Raw genomic sequence first — 21,572 nt, forward strand, 5'->3', positions numbered from 1 at the left:
AAAAGTCAATATATATATATATATATATATATATATATATATATATAATAAAGGGCAATCTTGGGATTATTTAAAGCAGGGATGGAAACAGGCCGGCACTAAGAATTTTGAGGCTTAAAGTGACTTTTAAAATTGGGGCCATAGGTTTTCTAACCAAAAAAAAAAAAAATCAATATAGGTGGTTAATATAAGGTAAAATTATTAACATGTATTTTAGTTGAAGAAATTAAATAGGCATCCTAAATGCAAGACTTATTTAGGTCTTCACGCTAATGTGCTTGAATACTTATGTTCCCATCCTCAAATTGTAATGTTGCCCCATTATACCCTTGTTTATTGTAATATCTATATTGTATGATACATATCCTTAATTACAAGAGTAGGACGTTCCTAAATTTGTGGGATTTAGTTAAATTTGGGGTTAGTGATTAACAATATACCCAGTTCGAACCTCTCTCTTTGTCATTCATCAAAATATCCAACCATCCACCAGTCAAAATTGAAAAAAATAATCTTGAGACAAAAAATACTTCTAGTGAGCTTGATTCTAGGAACGACCCGGATAACTAGAATGAAATAAAAAACTACAAGCGGAATTTCTACCAATGGTCCGATTAGTTAACACTTGCTATGCCCGTTCAAGTTAATCATGATTTTGATACAAGTAGAATGTTTGAACCTTCGTATCAAAACTCATCATGTTTGTGAATTGATCATATTTTGTTCATCTACCTTGATCGAATGATCGTGTCGAAGAAACTACAGTAAACCAAAAACATGACGAATTTCTGAGAAACCGAAATACACCTACCATGATTTTGATACAAGTAGAATGTCTGAACGTTCGTATCAAAACTCGTCATGCTTGTGAATTGATCATATTTTGTTCATCTACCTTGATCGAATGATCGTGTCGATGAAACTACAGTAAACCAAAAACATGACGAATTTCTGAGAAATCGAAACACACCTACCAAAAAATGGTGACAAAATCAGGGGAATCATCATGTAACATAAATTATCATGAATACGTATTAAATTGTCATGAATACGTATTAAATTATTATGAAACTACATTAAACCGAATCATGACAAAATTTGGAGAAATCAAAAGACACATACCAAAATCAAATTTGGAGAAATCGAAGCTCTCATACCGAAATCATGACAAAACTTGAGGAATCGAAAAGCATGTATTTTTACCATCTCCACTTTCATTAGTGGAAGTTCCTCATATTATGGTCAATACTATTGGCAACAGAACAAACAATGAACAGTTATAGTAAATGGTTACACTTTTTTTCTTTTTCTTTTTTATCGGTAAAAGAAATTTTATTAATCTTAGAACCAAAGTTACAAAGATTGAAGGGAACTGGGGAAGTGACATCACAAGCAAGACCTACATCCCAACAATATTAGCATCCAGCAAAGGATAATCATATGCCACCGGCTAGGGAAGGGGAAAGGTTGGCAAGAAACCAACACAAAATGAAAAGAAAAAAAAAACCTAACATACAGCCATATATTATATCTCACTGCATAGAGCAGAACAGAGTGAACACTTATCGAGCTGCATTTGAATCCCAAACCGTGTAGAAATGATCAAGCAATGATGGCACAAGCACGAGCAGCAAATAGACTAGCATAAACATCTTCCCCTGAGCTGTGCACAAAACAATCCTACATTTGTCTCTGGCAGCCCTCTCTTCCACATTCAAATCTCTCCCTTCAGCTAGCATAACAAATTGGTGTAGCTTCTGCTTTAACTTTTCTATTTTGACCATAATGTTTCCAAAGTTTGATGAGTTCCAAGCTTAAAGTTTTTGCCTTGAGATTTTTAAGTTTCTGCACAATCCTTAAACCTACCCAAACGTCACAATTTCCTTATTCTCAAACCTCTTTTATAATCATTCTTGAGATAGAAAGAGTCGATCCAATCATGATTGGGTATTCACTTCTTGAACAAGTGAATAACCAACCAACCATTGGCACGTCAATGAGTTCCCAAAGTTTGATGAGTTCCAAGCTTAAAGTTTTTGCCTTGAGATTTTTAAGTTTCTGCACAATCTTTAAACCTACCCAACCGTCACAATTTCCTTATTCTTAAACCTTTTTTATAATCATTCTTGAGATAGTAAGAGTCGATCCAATCTTGATTCGGTATTCACTTCTTGAACAAGTGAATAACCAACCAACCAATCGCAAGTCAATGATTTCCATTGAATTGATAAAATCCTGAAAATCCCTCATGCCGCTATCAATTTATAGACACCTCAATCCGGGCCTCTAAGGTTCTTTAAATCCCCCGATGATGAAATAAAGAAAACATAACCTTCTAGAGCTTGAACATGGGCTCTCAGAATCCAAAAGGCCCAAAAGCCCAGGATTGAGCCTTTCATACCACACGGGACACCTCTACATCGTACGGTGTAATAAAAATTGTTACACTGCACGAGGTCATGAGGTAAACCGCACAGTATTTTAGGAAAAGTTCTGACTAGCTCAGAAAGCTGTCGGCCAAGCTCACTTGAGCCACAACTCAAAGTCGGCTTTGCAGGGAATACACTTCTAGCCAGCCTAGAAGTCACCTCCCCCATTTGCATTGATAATCCTTGGCTCTTGCCTGTAAATACAACCCTCCCCTTAAGGGAAAGGGACTCCACAAACTCCATTTCTTAGCCTTTAGTCCTTGAATTTCCCTTCTCACACCCACTTTCTCCCCAAAAGTCTGGAGAAAGTTATCGCTAACATGCTCTAGGCATCTCTCTCTCTACCAAACATTCCCTCCTCTTCCTTTGTCAAAGTTTAGTGCTCTACTAACTTTGAAGTTCCACCACTCCAAAATCCCTAGCTCCTCAACCATCCACACTCATCCACCCATATCCACACTCATCCATAACCCATCTACGCTCATTTATCCCTGTTCAAGCTCAAAAACCGAAGGTAAAGGCAAGTTTCTTTGGGCCAAGCTCAACCTTGGCTCTTGGCCCTGAGGGGGTTTTCTCCAGTCATACTTGACCCTTTTGGTTAAGTACCGACTCAAAAATTATTTTCAGAAACAAAAACTAGCTACTGTACTGGACTCATTAAACCGTACGGTGTAATATTACACCACATGCTTTAGTGTGTTACCATGCACAGTATTCTAATATATGTAGTTATTTGTTCTGACTGTCTCGATCACATCCACTTGCTGTTGGTTCTGCTAATATTGCTCAGATGTTGATACAGGTGTATTTTAGAATGTAGTTTATCCAAAAACCATGCCTTTGGCTTGTCAAAATTGGTTTTTACGATCATCCATGATGATCAAGTGCATCAAAAAGGGTTTTTGTAAATTATTTTTCAATAAAACAACAAGAAAGATGCCAAGGTGTTCTGAAAAGTATGAAGGGTCACACTGTGCGATGTTTTATGTAACATTGCACATTGTATCTAATACAGCGTGCGAGCATTTGAGCAATAATGGCAGACTGGCAGTAGGGTAAGTACACCGTGCAGTATATTAGAGGATCGTGCAACATAATATGGTATATCGTGCAATGCTGTTTGTGGTCAAGGTAGTCTGTAAATAAAGTGTGTTACTTCATTTCCATACATCATCCATTATCATCCCCTGTACAGCAAGCACCACAAGCATGCCAATGTGACATATTCAATCCCATGTCCCTTCCCCTTGTTTATTAAGAGTTTAATCTTCCAAACAATATTTAAAGTTTTTCCCTTTTAAAATGCTTAGTAGAGACCAGTTCCGATCGGGCGAGTGGGGTGTTTTTTTGACAAAACCTTCCTCACTCGTAACGTGGCCTTCGAACCCAAATTCTCAAGCGTTTTCGCTAGATCAAAAGCCTTTCTTTTCAAAATGAACCCTCGGTTTCTCGGAACATCCATCTCAAAAATCCAAGTGGCGACTCTCGCGCACAAGTGCGCTGGTCGAGGAGCTCACAATGGCGACTCTACTGGAGACTTTCATGATTATTCAAAATTTTGGAACTTATTTTTATTTCTCAAAGAATTGAATAATTAAGAGGGCCAAGCTTAAAAGGCACTTTCAAAGGGGAAATTTTAATTATCTTTTGGAATATTAAGCTTTTATCTTGTACACTTTCCACCGCACAACCCCGCTAGTGTGTTTTGGCAACCTTGCCCGGCTTGCCGGTGACAAGCTCTCCCAAGATACCTAGCAACCCTCGATCGTGATAAGCCATCATACCGTTTGACCATTGTCTCGCAATACACTTGACAATGGGAGGTACATCTTGGCTATAGTCCAAGGAACCCCTTTAAACCAAAACCGGCCTTTTGCACTTGTACATAACCATAGAACCATCCAACCTAGGACTGAGACCCGTGGTTAGGACTATGTGATATATCCTATTTGTATGCATATTTCTTTTGTACATACATGACATCCATTCATCATTGCATTCATGTAGGCTAGAAGGTAGGGTTCCGTTAGGACGCTTCATTTTTCAAAGGTTGCAAACACCCAATGAAGAGTCGTGCACCTTGGTGTACGTTGTCTAAACTTCATAAGTCCTTAGAACACTGAGACCTTGGAAAATCAGAATTTATTAAGTCCTTGACTAATGCTTAATCGAAGATTCAAAGAAAAATAAGGAATAATTTAGAAGTAATGCAATGATGTTGTGCCCTGTCGCTTGCACCGTTCCGGTTAATGGCGCTATGGTTGTAGTATCACGTCATCTCTTCTAAGTTATTTCAAAATTAAATCTTTGAATAAAGATTAGTTGAATACTTGGTTTATTTTGACATCTCCTAGAATTTGTCAAAGGATACACTAGAAAAAGAAAAACTCTGAGGATCGTTGCAACCTAAATAATAATAAAACATTTTTCTCCAGTCAGTCTAGGAGACTATAAATCCATGGAGTTTGGGATAGCTTTGGTGTTTGCCGTGCTCGAACGGCTCCCTTGGTCCAGAGCTAACCTTAAAAGTGTGCGTATCTTGATTCCGATAATCATATTGCTTTGTCTCGGATGGTCAAGATAAGGAGATTGGCTCTGGTTCCCCCAAAATCGGCAGAATTTAACCTGTCTGACAGTTCCTACCCGGATTATCGAAAATCTCTGTACAAACGACTTTAAGTGAGATTTGGGTCACAGTAGGTCCTAGGTTTAGCTTCTAAGAGGCATGCAGATGGTAGGGCGATCCATGATTAGTTTTGAGTTGCTCCCTTTTGCTTCATTGCCAGCTCTGAAACATTGGTCGAATACAAGAAGAGGTTGTACCCTATTGGTTTCGTCCGCTCCAAAGATTGGTACGCACAGACACTGTGGAAGAAACCCAGTTATTTGAGGTTGAGGTACTGGAGGAAGGGCAACCGTCAGTAAGAAGTGTTACAAGAACCCCCAGCGGCAATACCACCCAAAGATCCTTTACCAATGGCTGACCAAGGAAATGGAATGGAAGAAATCAGGCAAAACATGACAGCTCTAGGCACCTAGCTTAGACAGTCCATCGCCAATGTAGATGATCAGCTCAAAGCTTCTGTCACTTCAATGCAGAAGGAAATGCTCATGATGATGGAAACCATGCAAGAGATCAGCGTCAAGCTACAAACTAAGTTTACCCCACAATCTGAACAGCCTAAAAAAGAAACCCCAACTGCGGATCCTAACATGGCTGTCCTTATTGCCAAAATCAGTAAGTTGGAAGAGTTCGTTCAGAAAATCGAAAGACTTGGAAAAGGAGAGATAGACACGAGCAAACTATGCTTGTTTCCAAATGCCAAATTGTCAGAAAAGTTCAAAGGCATAGACTTTGCAAAGTTCGATGGTACAACTGATCCAAAGGCTCACCTGCAGGGATATGTTGGATCCCTCACCATGCGAGGGATTGAAAAGGAAGCCATGACACAGTTATTCCATGAGTCTCTATATGGGCCAGCACTACAATGGTTTCTTACCCTTGAACCATCTAAGAAGAGGACCTGGGAGGATATTGTGACAGCTTTCATTGCCCAATACAATTTCAATGTCGACCTAAAAATGACCACGAGAGAGCTAGAAAGTACCAAGATGGGTGACAAGGAAAGGTTTGTTGACTATGTGAAGCGTAGGAGAGCCAAGGCCGCGCAAATGCAGAACAAGACAGACTTGAAAGAACAAATCTGAATCATCACCAAGAACTTGCCAAGTTCCTTTGCACCATATATGGTTCTCTCTCAGGCAGCCCCAAACTTTGAAACATTCTATGACTCTAGGCTAGCAGTGGAGGAAGCTTTGAGGGAAGTAACCTTGGAAAAGAAAGAATAAAGTTTAAAGAATAAAAGGGCGTACTCTGGAAACAACAATGTCCTTTTTGGAAATGCCAATCAAGCTAGAAGCTCTTCTGCTAAACCAGTGGAGGTAAACCAAATCACCGAAAAACTAAAATCCCAAAACCAAACCTTCACCCAATTCAGCATCCCTAGATCTGCCCTACTCGAAAATCTTGTTGAATTTTGGGGTTCTAAAAGTACTCCCACCACCACAAACTCTTCCACCAAACCTTAACTACAATGTCTATTGTGACTATCACCAGATGCCTGGTTATACCACAGATAACTTTATCCGCCTTCATCATGAGATTCAAAACCTCATTGACAATAAAGTTGTTGAAGCTCCCCACCAGACAAGCCAAACACTGTCTCAAATCCCTTGCCACAATATAATAATACATTCCACATTAACCAAATCACCCTCATAAATGACTCAACCTCTCAAGATTTTGACCCTACCCTCTTTATCATTCTCGATATTGAACCAAAACCTATCATCAAGATCCCCGAAGAAATTGCCTTTTGCTTTCTTCAAGAGTGAGAGAATACATGGGGAAACCTGATCTCTGACTGGGAAGAATTTGAAGTTGCTAACCTTCAAAGAGCTGTCGAGCCACCATTTGAGCCCCATGGGAAGTTGATTGGGAAAACATTCGGGTTGATCCTCTTGACGGACTCTCCTTGTACATAATGTTTGAAAACCAACAAGAGAACTATGAAATTCCCCAAGCAGCTCCTAAATAGGAATGGGATCCGGTCCCAGATGCGTACCAGCTTCTAGCAATGGATGACCCTTACAACATGTTCTCCTTGCCTATGATGAATGTCGAGGGATACCAACCTAGAAGGATCACTGATGAATGGCCAGAACTTGTTCCACTTTGCCCAAATTTCTCCCATTTCAATAACTTTGTCATTGATAATCTTTACAGCAACGTGAGCCTCAATCCAGAACCAAGGGAGGAGAAGGTGGCAAGTAATGAGTTTGATCCATTGAACTACATCGTGGATGAAGCAGAATCAGAACCATCCGTTACTTTCCAAGAAAATGCCAATGTCTCCATGCTACAGTCTGAACCCCTCATGAACTTATGGGAGGATGAGCCACAACCAATTTTATGGGAAGCAAAAACTATGCTAAACCCGTGGGTAGATTCTGAGGTGGTCAACATACGAGTAGGAAATGAAAAATGGACTGTGAATCGAGCAGTAATGGAAGCTGAACATTGGAAACCCAAAGATCTCTGGGAGGATGTGGTTATTGCTGATTTGGCTGAGAATCTCCAAGGAACTACCATTGGCTGCAAGCGTAAAGCTCCAATTGACTTATGGAGTGACGAACAAAAGTTTCGCCAGATTGACCATCTGACAAGAAGTGGTCGTGTTTACCAACCCCATAACTTTCAAATCGGAGAATCCTCTAATCCTGTAGCTCCACCAGCCAAAAAGCCTTTCTCACCGATCAAAAATCTTTTCTAACCTTTTGCTTCACCAACCATAGAACCTTCCCGTCCCGAGAAAAACCCTGAAGGAATGATAAAGCGACAACTTGAACAGACCCAAACCAAAACGTCTATTTGGGATGTGCTTGTTCACTCTACTTGCCATCGCGAAGGACTCATCCAAGCCTTCTCTCACCTAAAAGTTCCCTCTGACATGAATCCGGATGAGCTTGTGACGCTCATCAAAACCATTCCCATCAAGCATGCCATTACCTTCACCGACTGAGACCTGCCTATCGAAGGAACTGATCACAATAAACCATTGCACGTCACTCTAAAATACCATGGTAAATGGGTTCCAGTAATCCTAATTGACAATGGCTCCGCAATCAATGTTTGCCCACTCCGAGTTGCCTATTGTTTGGGATATAAAAACAAAAATTTCTCGCCGTCTGATGTCAAAGTCCGGTCATATGATAATACTCGCCGAGATGTTGTCGGCCCTCTCATGCTCCCAATGAACTTCGGGGCCTACCAGACTGAGGTCGAATTCCATGTGCTGAGCATCACTGCTTCCTTCAATCTGCTGCTCGGGAGGCCTTGGATGCATCGCCCAAACATCGTGGCTGTACCTTCCTCTCTCCATCAGAAAATCCGTCTGGGGCTTGAAACAAGAATGCTCACCATATACAAGGACTCTGGGATTCATACACCCACCGAGGACAATGCCCCGCTCTTGGAAATTCAGCATGGGGAGGCAGACATTGCTCTTGGAGGTTTCTCGTTGGACACTACAAGCTCTGTCTTTTCAGTCAAAATAGATGACGACTTCGTTATTAGTAATGTTGCTCTAAAAATAATGAAGAAAATGTCCTACATGTCAGGGCTTGGTCTAGGAAAGAATCAGTAAGGACCCCCAAAGTTTGAGGTCATTGGAACTCTGATATGCAAGACCGGTCTTGGCTATAAGCCCTCTAGCAATAATGTGGTGAAGAAAGAAAACAGATTGGAAGACTACTTTGTGAGGAAAAGCAAAATAGGTCTAACAAGGCCAGCCAGAGACATTCTGGGATAAGGAAACCAATACCCTACTGCCCGGGTTCGAAATATTTGCTAATGACATTTGGCCAGAATAGGAAGAATATGGGGTCCAGGTTGTGATCATAAAGAAAGAACCAACCGACTAGATTGAGGTTTTTGACATGGGAAGTCTGGGAATCTTGTTTGAGGAAAGCAAACTAATGGGTACAGTCCTTGAAGTTGAAGTGCTGATGCTGGGGCAGGAGGCCCTTAAAGACCCAACTTTACTCATTGTGGATGCCAGTAAAGAGTATAAGAATTGGATCTTCATGCCAAGTGTAACCTGCCATGGGACTGATTCTGAATCTAAGTCAGAGTCCAGGTCATCTGAGTCTTTCCAGTCCTCTGAGTCTGGATTGGTGCCTATTGGCCCAACTCCTCATGGTCTGTACTTTGAATTCAAGTTTACTCGTGTGAATGGTGCCCCCAAGGCCTTTACTGATGATGAAATAAATGAAGCTAATTCCGCCTATTTTCTTGATTTTGAAATAAACTGTGTCAACTCTGACAATGATGAGACGGATTTCGATGGGACCATCCCCAAAGAAATTCAATCCCTAATTGAAAGGGAAGATGAGAGGCATGCTTAGCCTATAAAAGAAGAAGTAATTCTAATAAATTTGAGAGATGAAAAGAATCCTCGGATGGTCCAGATCGGTTCCGCGCTATCTCAGGAAGAGCGTCAAGCTCACATAGATTTGCTTAAAGAATTCGAAGATGTTTTTGCATGGTCACACGCTGATATGCCCGGAATCGATCTTGAAATGGTGGAACACTGGATTCCTCTTTATCCCGACACAAAACCTGTAAAGCAAAAATTGAGACAAATGAGACCCAATTGGGTGCTCAAGATAAAAGAAGAGGTCACAAAATAGATTAACGCAAGATTCCTAATAGTAACTGAATACCCTCAATGGGTCACAAATATCGTGTCCGCCCCTAAAAAGGATGGCAAAATTATGGTATGTGTTGACTTTAGGGACTTAAACAAAGCCAGTCCAAAGGATGACTTTCCATTATCACACATCGATGTTCTAGTAGACAATACCGCAAGACACGCTTTGCTCTCTTTTATGGAAGGCTTTTCAGGTTACAATCAAATCTTATAGCCCCTGAGGATCGAGAGAAAACCACGTTTGTCACTGAATGGGGAACTTACTGTTATCGGGTCATGCCTTTTGGGTTGAAGAATGCAGGGTCTACTTATCAACGAGCCGCTACAACCTTGTTGCACAACATGATTCACAAGGAAGTAGAGGTTTACATTGATGACATGATCGTCAAGGCAAAGGAGCGAAAAGGGCATTTGCCATCACTCAGGAAGTTCTTTTAAAGGATTCGAAAGTACAAAATGCATCTCAATCGAGCCAACTGTACATTTGGGGCCACCGCCGCGAAGATGTTGGGATTCATGATCACCACCCGTGGCATCGAAGTCGATCCTTCAAAGATCACGGCTATCCTAAAAATGGAACCGCCTTGGTCTGAGAAGGATGTAAGAAGTTTTCTTGGAAAAGTGCAGTTCATAAGCCGGTTTATCGCCAAGCTAACATTGGCCCGTGAGCCAATATTCCGCCTGCTCAAGAAAGGTGTGCCGTTTAAATGGGATGACAAGTGCCAGAAAGCTTTTGAAGCAATCCAAACTTATCCGCAAAATCCCCCTGTATTAACACCGCCCGTATCAGGAAAACCTTTGATCCTATACTTGTCTATCACTCCATCCGCGATGGGGTGCATGTTGGCACAAGAAGGAAACGATGGGGTTGAAAGGGCTATTTATTATCTAAGTAAAAAGATGGTTGGATGCGAAGAGCGCTACACTCCGTTGGAAAGACATGCTCAGCACTTGTTTGGGCTTCCAAGAAACTAAGACATTACATGCTGGCATACCCGGTAAGGTTGATTTCTCGAATGGACTCTCTGAAATACCTATTTGAGAAACCAACTCTCACTGGGAAACTAGCACGATGGCTACTCATGTTAGCAGAATTTGAGCTCAAGTACGTTACCAGGAAGTCAGTAAAAGGAAGGGCTATCGCGGAATTCTTGGCCGATCATCCTGTTAAGGGAGGCAAAGATGCTGAATTCAAATTCCCTAATGAAGATCTGATGACCATAGCCGAGGATGTTTGGAAATTATATTTCGATGGAGCAGCCAATCAGGAAGGATTCGGAATTGGTGTGTTGTTAATCTCACCCAATGGATCTCACATTCTGTTCGCTTTCAAGTTAAACTTTGAAGTCACCAACAATCAGGCAGAATACGAGGCTTGCATCGTCGACATGGAAGCAGCCATCGAAATCGGTGTGGAGAAATTGGAAGTAGTAGGGGATTCTAACCTGGTTGTGTCACAGGCTAACGATGATTAGAAAGTCAAGGAGGAAAAGCTGAAGCCATATCACCAAGACCTTGAGGACCTCATTCCTCATTCTAATAAGGTGACTTTTACTCACGTGCCAAGGCTTAATAACCAATTTGCAGATGTTCTCGCCACATTGGCATCCATGGTCAAAATTCCTATTAGGGTGAAACTAAGGTCTATTGTGATTGAACAAAGGGATTCATAAGTGTACCAGCATGGCATGGTTATTAATGAACCTGACAACGACCACCCCTAGTACTATGACATCTGGAGATTCGTAGAAAGAGGAGAATATCCCCTGAAGCAAGCAAGAAGGATCGGATAGCTCTCCAAAGATTGGCATCTCGGTACATCATTTGCGAAGGGAATATGTATCAGAGATCCCACTGTGGAATGCACAAGCTATGTATCCACAGAGAAGAAGCTAAATGGGTAATGGAAGAGATTCATGAGGGAGTATGCGGCTTGCATATGAATGGCATGATGCTCGCTAAGAAAATTCTAAGGCAAGGATACTTTTGGTCCACCATGGAAACAAAATGCATAGAGTATGTACGACGATGCAATAAATGCCAGATCCATGTCAATCTCATGCATGTTCCACCATCCGAACTATATCAGATGACTTCTCCCTGGCCTTTCTCAGTTTGCGGAACTGATGTTATTGGAAGAATTACGCCGGCAGCATCCAACGGTCATAAGTTCATTCTGGTTGCTATTGATTATTTCACAAAGTGGGTAGAAGCTACTTCCTATGCAACCCTAACTGCGATACAAGTTGCACATTTCATCAAGCAGAATGTCATTTATCGATATTGGGTTCCGCAGGCATTTATATCAGATAATGGGGTTCATTTCAAAGGCCGAGCCAAGGAAGTTTTGGAAGAGTTTTAGATCCAAGTGCACAAGTCTACGACTCACTGGACGGAAACCAATGGGGCTATAAAAGCAGCAAACAATACTATCAAGACCATCTTAGAGAAAACCATCAAATCCGCAAGGAATTGGCATGAGCAGTTGTCGCTAGCTTTATGGGGATATCGGACATCTGTATGAACACCAACAGGAGCAACCCCCTATTCTTTGGTTTACAGTATGGAGGCTGTGCTCCAATCGAGCTAGAGGTCCTATCTTTCTGAACCATGATTGAGTGTGAGGTTCAGGAGGCAGAATGGCAAAACAATAGATTCGAGGAACTCATGTTGTTTGACGAACGAAGGCTAAGAGCTCTTTACCACATTCAAGGATACCAACGGAAGATTGCGTGCAAGTTCAACAAGAAGGTGAAACCAAGGGACTTGGCAGAAGGAGACATGGTTTTGAAGAAAATCCGGGCACTAGTCTTTGATCCAAGAGGAAAGTTTCAACCAAAGTGGTCAGGGCCATACATTATCAAGACCATCTTGTCCGCAGGAGCTTCACAGCTCATTGACTTGGATGGAAATGAGTTTTCAACCTTGGTCAACTTGGATTAGCTTAAGCGCTATTATCCCTGAGAGAGGCTCGCTAGACAGAAAATCGCAAAGGGCGGGCAATTCCAAGCAAAAGTTAGAGCAAAAGCTTGCTACGTTAAAAACCCGCTAGGGCAGCCTAGGCAAAAGTTAAGGCGTATAATAAAGAGCTCGCTAAACTAAAAACCCGAATGGGCGGTGCTAGGCAAAATTTAAAGCACAAAAGGAGAGTGTCAAAACAAGAGCGAACCTTACCGTGAACTATGTCATGACCTGATTTCTTTACAAGTAGGATACCTAGGTAGCCTTGCTTTGAGGCCCGGTCACATTCAGTCAAAATAAAAAAATCCAGGTTGCAAGAACTCGAAGCATGGAATCAAGAAGGGGGAAACCCTTTATAACTCACTTTTATTTAAATTACTACTTCTACTACATAAGGCTGAGCATACTTCTTGAAAATAAAAGTGTAACATGATAAAACAAAGTGGGTGCACAATTTATTCCATGATCAAAGTAGTAGGGGTGAGTTAGTTTCTTCGAGCCCTTGCCCTTGCAGCAATGTCTCTCCTAAGCCACTTCCGATAGCTCCCACGTGCCAGCACGGATGGATAGGGGCTGGCGTCAATCACCTCACGAGTCCCCCAGAACTCTTGGTAATAGTAAAGGACAGAAGGGCAAAAGAGAGGCAAGACAATGTCCACTAGAACCTCCACAAGCACCTCTTGCCTGAGACCGAGCTAGCGCGGAATCCGGTAGGGGATGGAGAAGGAAAAGGCCTCCAATCCAGCAAGGAAGGTCCAGCCAAGGGCACCTCCAAGAAATGGTCTTAGCCTTTAAATGCTTGAAGAAATGGACCCATTAGGAGACATGGCGGTCCGCAAACTCAAAGCACCAATAGTCAGCACATTCACCTTGTCACAAAGCCAAATCTACAAAAGAGAGAAAAACAAGTAAGAAACTATAGAAAGCCAAGCCGAGTGTTGAGGTAAAATGAGAATGTGAGAAAAATCCAAAAAAAGATAGCTGAGTGAGAAGCTTACCTATAGGAGGAGAGGACTGCCCCCAAAAATCTCTGTCGCTCCAAAATGAACCTTGTCCAAACCAATTAATGTTTCAGCCAAAACCATTGGAATCTCGTCCTTCCTAGCCTCAATCTGAACAGCGATGTTAACCAATGTCGAGCTAGCATGACCAACGGAGGGAACCAAGAGATAAGCCACCAACAAGCACATGCAAAGGGCTGTCATGCGCCAGGATTGGTAAGTCATGTTCGTAAGAACGCTAGGAGGAGAAAACATCTCGATGAGTTGCATGTTGTTAAGATGACCGTCGCTAACCAAGTAGCGAGCTGCACCACCACTCAATTCAAGAACCGCAGCTAGGACCTTGGAAATGTTCACACGCACAGGAGGGATGATGACCTCTCCCGAGCTAAGGCTGCCAAGGTATACACGGAACTCTTCCATAGTTGGACAAAGCTCTTGCTCGCCAAAGCGGAACACATGAACCTTCAGATGCTAGAAGTTTGCCGCTGCCTTCAAAAGCTCGGGGCGAATGCGAATGTTGTGGAGGTGCCTTATAGAGTAAAGACCATGAGCTCGGAAGTTGAGCCAATCAACGCCGTCCATCGCAACCAACCGAGGGCAGAGCGAACCGGTGAGAGAGATAGAGCCATTTGAAAGAAGAGAGAGTCTTTGAGAGAGGAAGAATGTTGGGGTGAAGAAAATTTGAAGAAGGAAGCCTGAATTTATAGGAGAAGTGGAGGGAGCAACTTCAACTTTCTAAGAGCCTTGGGTTTCCAAAAGTGTAAATTTTCCATGAGTCTTGCATAGGAAAAAGCTTGGTCATAGTATAGAAGCACAACGTAGACATGCATTAGCTCAGGAATGCCATTGCAAAGGTCAAACTTCAACCATCGTGTAATCTATCTTGGGAAACAACAAAACTGCAAACTGTCAGGAAAGAGTACTGTGCGTTGTACTATAACAGCACACGGCATTGCACAACATTGTGGAGTTCTATCACTACATTGCACGGCATTTAAAAAGATCCACGGTGCTTTAATGAACCAGTGCACAATGTTTCATAATCGCGCATGGCGTTTTAAAGTCTGATTTTCTACAGTTTTTGACAGCAGAAGATGAAAATGGTTTTAAGACCTCTAAGGGTGCTACTAACTACCAAAGCACATTCCAACAAGTATTTGGGACTTCAGGGACATCTCACTTTCAGTCAACCCTCAAAATTCGAGGTCGTGGTAGGAAAAGTCGATAAAATCCTATCTCAAGTCGGGTTGGGATATCAAATTCTATTTGGGCCATTTCAAGTCATTCTTTCGAGTCATATAAGTTATACTGGTCAAATGTGACTTAGTCCAAGTGTCCATTCGAGTCGGTAGTCAAATTTCAGAGTCATTAGCTTAAAAGGTCAATACTTCTGCACCTTCGAGCATAATTCAAGGTGTAAAGAAGGTTTTGGGAGTTACCTCACGAGTCGTAAAACTCATTGTCAACGTACGTGGTCGTGTTCAAACCTTTAACAAGGTCGAGTGTAAATTTTTAGATAATAGCGTCAATTTTTCATACTTCGTTCAAATACTTTTTTGATTTCTTTTCCCTTGTCAATATGTTTCCCACTTTGAAATATATGTCGGAGTCAGTATCATGTGCCATGGCCAGTTACACGTTTTGGTGTGCATTTTGGTTATTCAATTATCTTTGTGTAGCAATAATAAGAAAATTTGAACGATAGAAATGACAAAGGAGTAGTTCTTATATATATATAAACCAAGTGGCATCCATGAGTCAAAGTACATCGCAAAATTGGGGCACGTAGGCCCTATAGTCAAAATCTTATCCTTGAGGGCAAATAGACGCCCTAAAAAGAAGAAGCACACAGGCCCCATCAAAAATGGCAAAAAGCAAAAGGTGGAGGCTCAGTCCTCATCATCTTCGCTCCCCTCCTCATCCTCATCCTCCTTAGAAGCCTCTTCCTCTGTCTTAGAGCTAGCCAACTCCTAGATGTGTGCAGCTCTAGGCACTGAACTCTCAGAGGTATCATCTAGGTCGATGTCCTCTGGGTCCTCGGTCTCGTCCGAGTCAGCACTAGGCTCCTCTCCAACAGGGGGTGTGACTGTCTGTTTCTTTTGGGAACGCTCCTCCCAAAAGCTAGCGGCAGAAGCCTGTTGCATAGGCATGTGAACAGACTTCCGACGCTGCCACCGAGAGGTCCCTCCTCTAGCCTGCAAAAGCATTAGCATTCATACAACATTTGCATAATAATCATAAATGAAAGCAACAAAGGCTAGGTAATAATAGGAATTTCAGAGTCTACCTCTACTTTCCCTCCGTGTGTCCGCACCGGTGGAGCGTGGCCAATGGAATACAAGCATACTAGCTGTTTCAAGCCCAGGTTGACCGCCGCCATCTCCCTTGCATACTCCGGAGCCACTTGCACAACAAGAAAGTAAGTCAGAATATGCATTAAGGATGACAAGTATCAAAGGAGATTGAAGTATGTATTACCGCAGCAGTGAACTCCGAAGGCTCCTCCATCGGGCGTGGAATCTCCACAAAACCAGAAACCCTCTGAGCGGTGACCACGTCCACCGTCCAGGAGAGTGCTAGCAAACTGGCCTCACTCTGACTGCCCACGCCACCACCTCTAGCACTTCCACCACTAACTTGTCCTCGTCGAGCTCCTCTACCTCCTCTTCCACCTCTACCGCCTCTGCCACCTCTCGCCTGCTGCTGCGCCTTCTAGGCAGCACGGACCCCAAAGCCCCTCATCAGATATTGAGACCTGTATTCCGTATAGTCAACACCAGCTTAGAAGAGTGGCTCTAGCTGAGGGTCAGGCTATGTAAACCGCTCGACCTCCTCCAGTGTGTATTCGCTCGTCCTCTGCACGAGAGGAGGGAGTGGCCCAGGAACCAAGAAAGCATCCAGCCTCAACGACTAACGTGATACCCAGTTGCCCAGGTACCACTGCCAGCCGTAAAGGGACTCTAAAAGCACTCTTTCGCTTGCCACCTCCCTGCTCTGAGCAACATATGGGACGTCGAAGCGGTCCCAGATACGCCAGTGTACTAGTAATCAAAAGCATACATCAGGATATTATTCAATTAAGGTGCATGAAAAGCGTGAATTGAACAGTTAAGGAAGCATGGATACCTGGTCAGGATGCAGCTCATCCGGGTAAAGGCAGTAGGCATTCAAATCGCCTTTCCCTTTCTTCAACCCGCGGTACTCCTTCAACCAGCGCAAGACTTGAGGAAGTATCACGTTGCTGGGGCACGTGGTCTCAGAGGGATACATATTTAGCACCTCATACGTCCAAAGCTGCAGATTAAAGTACAACAGAGTTAGCACAGGATATACCAAGCAAATGGAAAGCTAACTAGTAGTTAGTCAAGTTTTGCTCCATACCTCCCAAACCCGCCAATAGCCTCCAATGCTCTTCCCCGCTCCTCGGGAAAGGGACCCCATGAAGGCGTAGCGCGCCTCCAAAGCCGCGCCGCCCTAGTCAAAATTCAGGCTATCTCCCCGATATTCCGCAGCGCTAGCAAGAAAGACAAGTGTACTTAGTTACGCCTATTCGGAAACAAAGATGCACCGAGCATGTACAACAGAAAGCACCGTGCCATCTGCTACTTCTGAACTCTCCCCACCGGAGGCTCCTTCCAAAAATCCAGAAGCTGGAAGCACTGAGCATTCTCTTTCTCCGCCCTCAACACGTACCCTAGGAGAAGCCTCTGTAAGCTTGCATCTCTCCCTATCACCACGTCGAAAGGAATAGGGTCACCTCCGACCCTCAAACCAATGATGGCCGAAAAGTCTAAAGGTGTCACCGTCATTTCACCAAAGTTGAAGTGGAATGAGTTGGTCGTGTCCCATCATCTCTCGGTAAGAGCCCTCACCACCTGGCGGTCATTACTTGCCCTCATTAGAATACTCAAAAACTCTCCAAAACCTGCCTCCCTCACTATCTCCCTCGCTGCCTCCGGGAGCCTTTCCCAAAACTTTGGCACGTCGGCCGCACCGCCATAGCATGAGATTGATATTTCCTGTTGCAGTAAATAACAAGATTCAATAAATAGGCATAATTGTTAAAGTAAGGAATTGGAAAGCATGATATTGAAATGCGAGCATTAAAGTGTACCTCGTCTCGGCCCAAGTACAAGTGCTGCTGAGGGTTTCTCAAAACCAAGGCCTTGTTGTAAGCAGTCCTCTTAGGCCTGTAAGCATCCAGCAGTGAAGGCACCACCACGTGTCGCAGAGGCACGTAGGCTGCCTCGTCGTAGGCACCTCGGTGGCTCCCAAGGATTGCCACCGCCTTGTCGACCACTGTCCATTGGGGAACCAACACACCCTCTTTGTCCACCCGCGACTCCTCCTCGGCCTCTCACTCACCCCCTGCTCCGGCCTCAAGCTCGACCCGAAGATCTCAGCCATAGCAACCTAATTTGATTGAACTTCATGCAGAAATAGTAAAAGCAAATGAATACAAGAAGGAAGCATTTCATTCATAGATAAACCGGAGCGATCTTGGTGGTTCATTATGAGAAAACAACAAAAAAGAAAAAGAAAAAAAAAGGAAGAGAAAGAAAAATAGAAAATCCTACAACTTCCTACTGCTTTCTTCTTCCTCCCTCTTCTTCTTCTTCTTCCTTTTCAGTCGCTCCTGCCGTCAAAAGCGTCATTCGCACCATTTGAACGGTCATCGGACCCGTTCGGATTTCCCTCGCTATCCTCGGTCGTGCTCTCAAACTTCTTGTCCTCCACGAACTTTGGATCAAGTTCGTCATCCAAAGCGTCAAAGGCCACGTCCTAGAGATTGGAGATGGTACGGTGGAGAGTGCAGATAGTCGTGATGAGAGTAGCGATATGGTGGTTGAGACGTTCGATCTCCTCCCGAAAGAAGGCCATCTCGGCCTCGAGAGCGATCACGCGGGCGATAAGACAAGCGTCAGCCATCGAACTTGTTCTTGAAAAATTGGAAGCAACCTGTTCGTAAAAAGTGTGGAGAATATGGAGAGTTTTGGAAGGATTTCAAGGGTGGCGCATGGAATGAGGCACCACCCATCCTTATAAAGAGGGCATCAGCCAACCAAAAGGCACGCCTGCCATCAATAGGCATCTGAGCAACCGACTGACCTCGGAAATCAATGAGACGCCTGGGAAGTTGAAACCCCGCACGACGTCTCGATGCAGCACACGGCGTTCTGGCCTTCTAAATTCCAATTATTTTTGTGGGCCCATTCGACCCACTCCCATATCGTCTTTGGGGATGACAAATACCAACCAATTATGCATTAAAAATTTGATAAAATATCGTGCCTTGGTCAAAAGGCCCCTTTTTGGTCCTCCAAGACTTGTTGTATTTTCGTCCTCCGGGACTCCCTCATCGAATTTCGCTCAATGCATTTTCGTCCTCTAGGACTCACTCATCGAATTTTGCTCACTCATCGAATTTTGCTCAATGCATTTTTGTCCTTTGGGACTCGCTCATCGAATATTTCTCAAAGCATTTTCATCCTCTAGGACTCGCTCATCGTATTTCGCTCAATGCATTTTCGTCCTCCGGAACTTGTCTCAATTATAATCCCCTAAGGACTTGTTGAATTTTAGTCCTTCCAGGACTCGTTTCACCTCTTTCGTTGCTTTAGTCCCCCGAGGACTCATCTCAATTTTAGTCCTCCGAGAACTTGTAGTATTTTTAGTCCCTGAGGACTCTTCTCACTTTTCGTCCCCTAAGGACTCGTATCAATATTTTTAGTCCCCTGAGGACTCGTGTTGTCTCATTTTAGCCCTTCGGGGGCCCATCTTAAAGGATTTAATGACACACAACACTATAAGCACTCAATCTTCTTAAGTTTGCTACCTGCTTTAGTCCTCTGGGACCCATTTTACTTGCATTATCCCAATTGAACTACGTTGGTTTGATCACTACAAATGGGGTAGGCAGCTCCACGAGTGCGACCACCATCACTGTTTGCATGCATTTCGGTTTTTCATGCATTCTTGGTTTAAAGACTTTGGAGCAATGGATTGGGATGCCTATTCCATAAGTGTCACTCACATCAATCAATGGTGTTCAAGTTTCATTACAGAGGGACTACTGTAGACATCCCAATTTAGGCCTTTAAGGTTCTTGAAATCCCCCGATGATGAAATAAAGGAAACATAACCTTCGAAAGCTTGAACATGGGCTCCCAGAATCCAAAAAGCCAAAAAGCCCAGAAAAGTTCAAAATCCCAGGATTGAGCCTTTAATACCACACGGGACACCTCTACACCACACGGTGTAATAAAAATTGTTACACTGCACGAGGCCATTAGGTAAATCGCACGATATTTTAGGAAAAGTTCTGACTGTCTCAGAAAGCTGTCGGCCACACTCACTTGAGCCACAGCTCAAAGTCGACTTGGCAAGGAATACACTTCTAGCCGGCCTAGAAGTCACCTCCCCCATTTGTATTGATAATCCTTTGCTCTTGCCTATAAATACACCCCTCCCCTTAAGGGAAAGGGACTCCACACACTCCATTTCTTAGCTTTTAGTCCTTGAATTTCCCTTCTCACACCCACTTTATCCCCAAAAGTCTAGAGAAAATTATCACTAACATTCTCTAGGCATCTCTTTCTCTCTCTACCAAACATTTCCTCCTCCTCCTCTTTCAAAGTTTAGTGCTGTACTAACTTTGAAGTTCCACCACTCCAAAATCCCAAGCTCCTCAACCATCCACACTCATCCACCCCTATCCACACTCATCCATAACCCATCTACGCTCATTCATCCCCGTTCAAGCTTAAAAACCGAAGGTAAAGGCAAGTTTCCTTGGGCCAAGCTCAGCTTTGGCCCTGAGGGGGCTTTCTCCAATCATACTTGACCCTTTTGGTTAAGTACCGACTCAAAAACTATTTTCAGAAATAAAAACTAGCTATTGTACTGGACTCACTAAACCGTACGGTGTAGCTTTATTGTGTTACCACACACGGTATTCTAATATATGTAGTTATTTGTTCTGACTGTCTTGATCAGATCCACTTGTTCTTAGGTCTGCTAATATTGCTCAGATGTTGATACAAGTGTATTTCAGAATGTAGTTTATCCAAAAACCATGCTTTTGGCTTGTCAAAATAGGTTTTTACGACCATCCATAATGATCAAGTGCATCAAAAAGGGTTTTTGTGAATTATTTTTCAGTAAAACAACAAGAAAGGTGCCAAGGTCCTTGGCTGGTTTCAATCTGGAAATACAAAGATGTTTTGAAAAGTATGAAGGGTCACATTGTGCGATGTTTTATGTAACACCGCACATTGTATCTAATACACCATGCGAGCATTTGAGCAATAATGGCAGACTGGCAGCAGGGTAAGTACATCGTACAATATATCAGAGGATCGTGCGGTATAATATGATAAACCGTGCAATGCTGTTTGTGGTCAAGGCAGTTTGTAAATAAAGTGTGTTACTTCATTTCCGTACATCATCCATTATCATCCCCTGTACAGCAAGCACCACAAGCACGTCAATGTGACATATTCAATCCCATGTCCCTTCCCCTTACTTGTTTATTACGAGTTTAATCTTCTAAACGATATTTAAAGTTTTCCCCTTTTAAAATGCTTAGTAGAGACCGGTTCCAATCGGGTGAGTGGGGTGCTTTTTTTTGACAAAACCTTCCCCACTCGTAACGTGGCCTCCAAACCCAAAGTCTTAAACATTTTCGCTTGATCAAAAGCCTTTCTTTTCAAAATGAACCCTCGGTTTCTCGGATCATCCATCTCAAAAATTCGGGTGGCGACTCTCGCACGCGGGTGCGTCAGTCGTGGAGCCGACACAATTCTTGTACAGCCTGATCTCTCTCCTATTGCTTCTATTATATTAAAATCACCTCCCAAACACCAAGGGAGAATGAAACTATGTGTAGACACCCCAATTTGGACTTG

At 43.1% G+C, this 21,572-nt stretch overlaps 1 protein-coding gene across 1 annotated transcript; it reads left to right on the forward strand.

Annotated features, from left to right (window-relative positions):
- The first annotated feature begins 10,683 nt into the window (after positions 1–10,683).
- LOC131332860 (uncharacterized) lies at positions 10,684–12,062 on the forward strand. The gene is made up of 3 exons (XM_058367171.1): positions 10,684–11,127; positions 11,176–11,342; positions 11,450–12,062. Exons 1-3 carry the CDS (start codon positions 10,684–10,686, stop codon positions 12,060–12,062), a joined length of 1,224 nt encoding a protein of 407 aa, XP_058223154.1.
- The last annotated feature ends 9,510 nt before the right edge of the window (positions 12,063–21,572 follow it).

The sequence above is a fragment of the Rhododendron vialii genome, chromosome 7a (assembly GCF_030253575.1).
Source record: "Rhododendron vialii isolate Sample 1 chromosome 7a, ASM3025357v1".
NCBI lineage: Eukaryota > Viridiplantae > Streptophyta > Magnoliopsida > Ericales > Ericaceae > Rhododendron > Rhododendron vialii.